The sequence below is a fragment of the Apodemus sylvaticus genome, chromosome X (genome assembly GCF_947179515.1).
Source record: "Apodemus sylvaticus chromosome X, mApoSyl1.1, whole genome shotgun sequence".
In the NCBI taxonomy this organism is placed as follows: Eukaryota; Metazoa; Chordata; class Mammalia; order Rodentia; family Muridae; genus Apodemus; species Apodemus sylvaticus.
The window spans coordinates 124,008,148-124,011,787 of NC_067495.1; the positions used below are offsets into that span (position 1 = coordinate 124,008,148).

The window sequence follows — 3,640 nt, forward strand, 5'->3', positions numbered from 1 at the left end:
TTGAAAAGAGAGAAATAAATCGTGCCTATGTGACTTTTAAATCCTGTTTGAAATATTTTCTCATTCCAACTAGTCTGTAGAACAGTTGACTTAGGAAATGTCTTTCCTGTCCAACTGTTACTGTGTCAAAAGCAGTTCCACATTTAGCTTTGAAGGAGTATTCAGATTTATCCCTCCCCCTTCCCTGTTGTCTGTCTTTCTCATTCCTTTGCCTAGCAACTGATGACTTCACTAATAGAACTGAGTGCGGAATTAAGCAGTTGGTTCCTGCCTTCATTCCAGTTGCCAAACCTCTCTGAGGCAGAAGCAAGGATCACTTCTCCAGACTGCTCGGCTGGTGCTGGTGTTCAGCTGCTTTGTTCTTCCACCTCATGAAAATTACTTTATCCTATTTCTACATGGCTTGTACTGAAAATGGGTAAGTATAAAACTGAGTTCAACTCAGTTAAATTTGAAGGCAAAATATTTGCGTGTTATTAATGTGTTTACTATGTGGTAGGGACAAGAGGTTCAAAAGGCAAAAGTTAAAAGAACATAATTGCAGATAAGATTATGGATTGTAAGCATATAAACCATTGATGTGTGTAAATGTAAGACTGAAATGAAAGTTACAAAGCCCTAAACATTAGGGCTAACTCATGGGGGAATTATTATTCTATTAGATCTTGATGTAGTTTAAAGGAAAGAACCAAGTTTTAATAAATTTTGTTTGGAATATGTGATGAATTATAAAGACAAAAAGCAGAATGTTTAAAGAGAATGACTAAGCTTCTTTTGACTTCTGTGAAAGAATGCAATGTTGTGTTCCTTTGCCCACTCCCCAGAGATTTCTTATAACATTCCTGCCAGAATCAGAATTCTGAGCTTAGTGCGTTAAAGATCTTACAAGGACTTGAAAGAGCTTTTACTTTCTGTCAACTTGGAAGCCAATTAGAGCATATAGACATTTTTTTTACTACCTGTGATTGATAAGGAATTAAACAGGCACAGAGGGGCAGCCATTATGGGAGATCATGTACTAAAAGTGTCTTCTGAATGTGTGTGTTAGTGGAGGAGGGGTGGCAGTAGGTTAGGAAAGTATTTACTTGATTACATGGAGGGAAAATCCTTTATTTCCTATGCTTGTGGAATTCAATGACATGCTAGAAATATTTGCTGGGTAAGGAATTTCCATTTTATTTGAATTTTCATTTCTTTTTTTTTTTTTTGCTAGGCTTGCAGGGCACAGCCGTTCATCCATGTTCGTACCTGTGGATAAAAATGGAAGCAGGGAGACATGCCCCAGTGTGCAACTCCGCTGTCTGAGTTCCATGTTGAAGGAAGATGAGGATGATTCAGATGTCTGGGCCTGCCCTCCTGTCTCCTTAAGACCTCCCTTCACCGTGCCAAGAACAGGAGCCAGCATTCCTCAAAATCCAAGAGCTCCAAGACACCCTTTTACACTAACACCTGCTATTGAGGAAGAGTCCCTAGCAACAGCAGAAATAAACAGCTCAGAGGGCCTGGAGAGCCAGTGCCTGAAGGGACATGATTCTATTAATATGTCCCGGGAAGTTTCTGGAAGTCCTATGGCACTGATGATTGGAGGCCCAAGAGTTGGTAGCAGGGTTCTTGAGAGAAGTGTAAATAGCTCAAAGCCATATATTCCCGTGCCTAGAGCCCAAGGGTTCTTTCCACCAAGGGGATCACAGTCACGAGGCCCTCCATATATCCCCACACTTAGATCAGGGATAATGATGGAGGTGACTCCAGGAAATGCTAGAATGGCAAACAGGGGCAATATGGCTCATGTTTCTTTCCCACTGGGAAGCCCAAGGCACCCTATGGATAATTGGCAGCAGAGACCTTCTCTCCCTCTGTCAGCCAATATTACAGGGCTACCTTGCTCTACCACTCATTGCTTTCTGCCTCCTCAAGCTCCACCATTCAATCCATTTCCTGTGATGCCTACTGCTTTTGCTTCTCCACTGGGATTTGGTCCTCCCCCTTTGCCTTATTTTTTTCATTACAACACTGGAGCAATATTCCCTCCTCCATACTTAAACTAGAGAGCTTGCAAAGAGAAAAGAGGAAAAAGGGTTGGGGAAAGAGTTGAACATTACTCTTTTTCTTCATATAAAATTTCCTACCCTTTTACATTTTGTTTAGCACAAATGTGCCTTACGTGTTTAGAGATCGAATAAAGATTCCACAATTTTAAATGTTCTAGCTTATTTTTTAAACCAAAACCTTAATATTTGTTGTCTATATTTCAGGAAATTAGCATAAATCTTTACTAGTATTTCCTACATAGCTCAATTGAATCATTATCATTATTGCCCCTGACTGGTACTGCAATGTGACTGTGGTAAAGGAGCAATTGGGACCTTGTTAGCCAAGTCTAGAGCCTGTAATTTCTACATGCCTAAAGCTAGGCTGGTTGCTGAAAGTTGGATGAATGTTTTAAGATAAGTTCCACAGTGACAGGCCAGAATCTGCAGAGTCCGAAAAGATGCAGAGAAAATAGAATGAGTCACATGGGAAATGTATCTTGATAAAATCTAACTCAAATCCATCCACCCCTCTGCCTGGACAGAGAAAACATTTAATAGTCAGATAAAAGAAAAATCGAGATAAATGAACATGAAATCAGGAAAGTGAGGATGGGGAAGTCATCCTTCAGCAATTCTACCTGAAGTAGGATCAGCCATTCACATTCTCAATTTTGCTAAATCTGTGGTTTGATACACAAAATTTTGGAGAGAGAACTGGGAGAACTAGCACAAGTTTTCTTATCCAACCTTCGAAGAACGATCCTAAGTTTTAATTACAAATGTTAATATTTTAAATGGAATAATTCTCTTAAATATTGCTATGTTTTCTATGGCATTTCTATTGTAAAGAATATTTGAAAATATATCAAAGCACCCAGATAGTAATGTTTGCAAAATCAAGTTATTCTGATATATACATTAAATATAGGGTCCAAGGATAGCCACTTTGAACTATAATTTAATATCTTGTGGCAGTCTACACAATGACTAAATTGGAAATATTTCTGAATAATACTTAAAATGAGAATGTCTCACATGCAGTTCTTTATGTGGTAGAGTAGGTAGAAACATATATACCACTGATGTGACTGATCCTTATGGAAAAGCAAAACTATTAATATATATTAATAGTAAGATTAGGTCTTTGCTACAGCAACCAAAAAAAAAAAATCCAAAAAAGCACAAGGATTTCTGGGGTTTCTTTTTCTCCATGTATTTCATAATACATTATGCTAAGTGTGCAGGCTGCAGTGTAATTGTGTTCAGAAACATCTGCGCAGTGCTTGATGGCATTTCCTTTTCTCTCTTTATGCCCTGACCCTGGCAGAGTTCCATCAGATCACTGTGGCCAGGTCAGCAGGAATATTCAGCAAAATGTTTGACAGCTGCTCACTATGAGGTAGCTTAGTTTTAGCATTCCAAACACTTATTGAATTTTCAGGCTTATTGAGCAGAAGACTGGGGCATGCTTATTGTTATACAGATATTTTTGAGCCAGATGTTAAAAGACTTTTTGACAAGAAATCAAGTTGTTTTCGGAAAGCCAGTGCTGTTTCTCCAGAGATTTCCCAAAGGATGTTGTGAATGACAGCAGGCAAGAGTCTCTT

General features: G+C 38.8%; 1 protein-coding gene across 1 annotated transcript; it reads left to right on the plus strand.

The window, feature by feature from the left end:
- The first annotated feature begins 301 nt into the window (after positions 1 to 301).
- Prr32 (proline rich 32) lies at positions 302 to 2,144 on the plus strand. Its single transcript, XM_052171555.1, has 2 exons — positions 302 to 418; positions 1,214 to 2,144. The coding sequence occupies exons 1-2, from the start codon at positions 372 to 374 to the stop codon at positions 2,046 to 2,048; spliced, it is 882 nt and encodes a 293-aa protein (XP_052027515.1). The 5' UTR covers positions 302 to 371; the 3' UTR covers positions 2,049 to 2,144.
- The last annotated feature ends 1,496 nt before the right edge of the window (positions 2,145 to 3,640 follow it).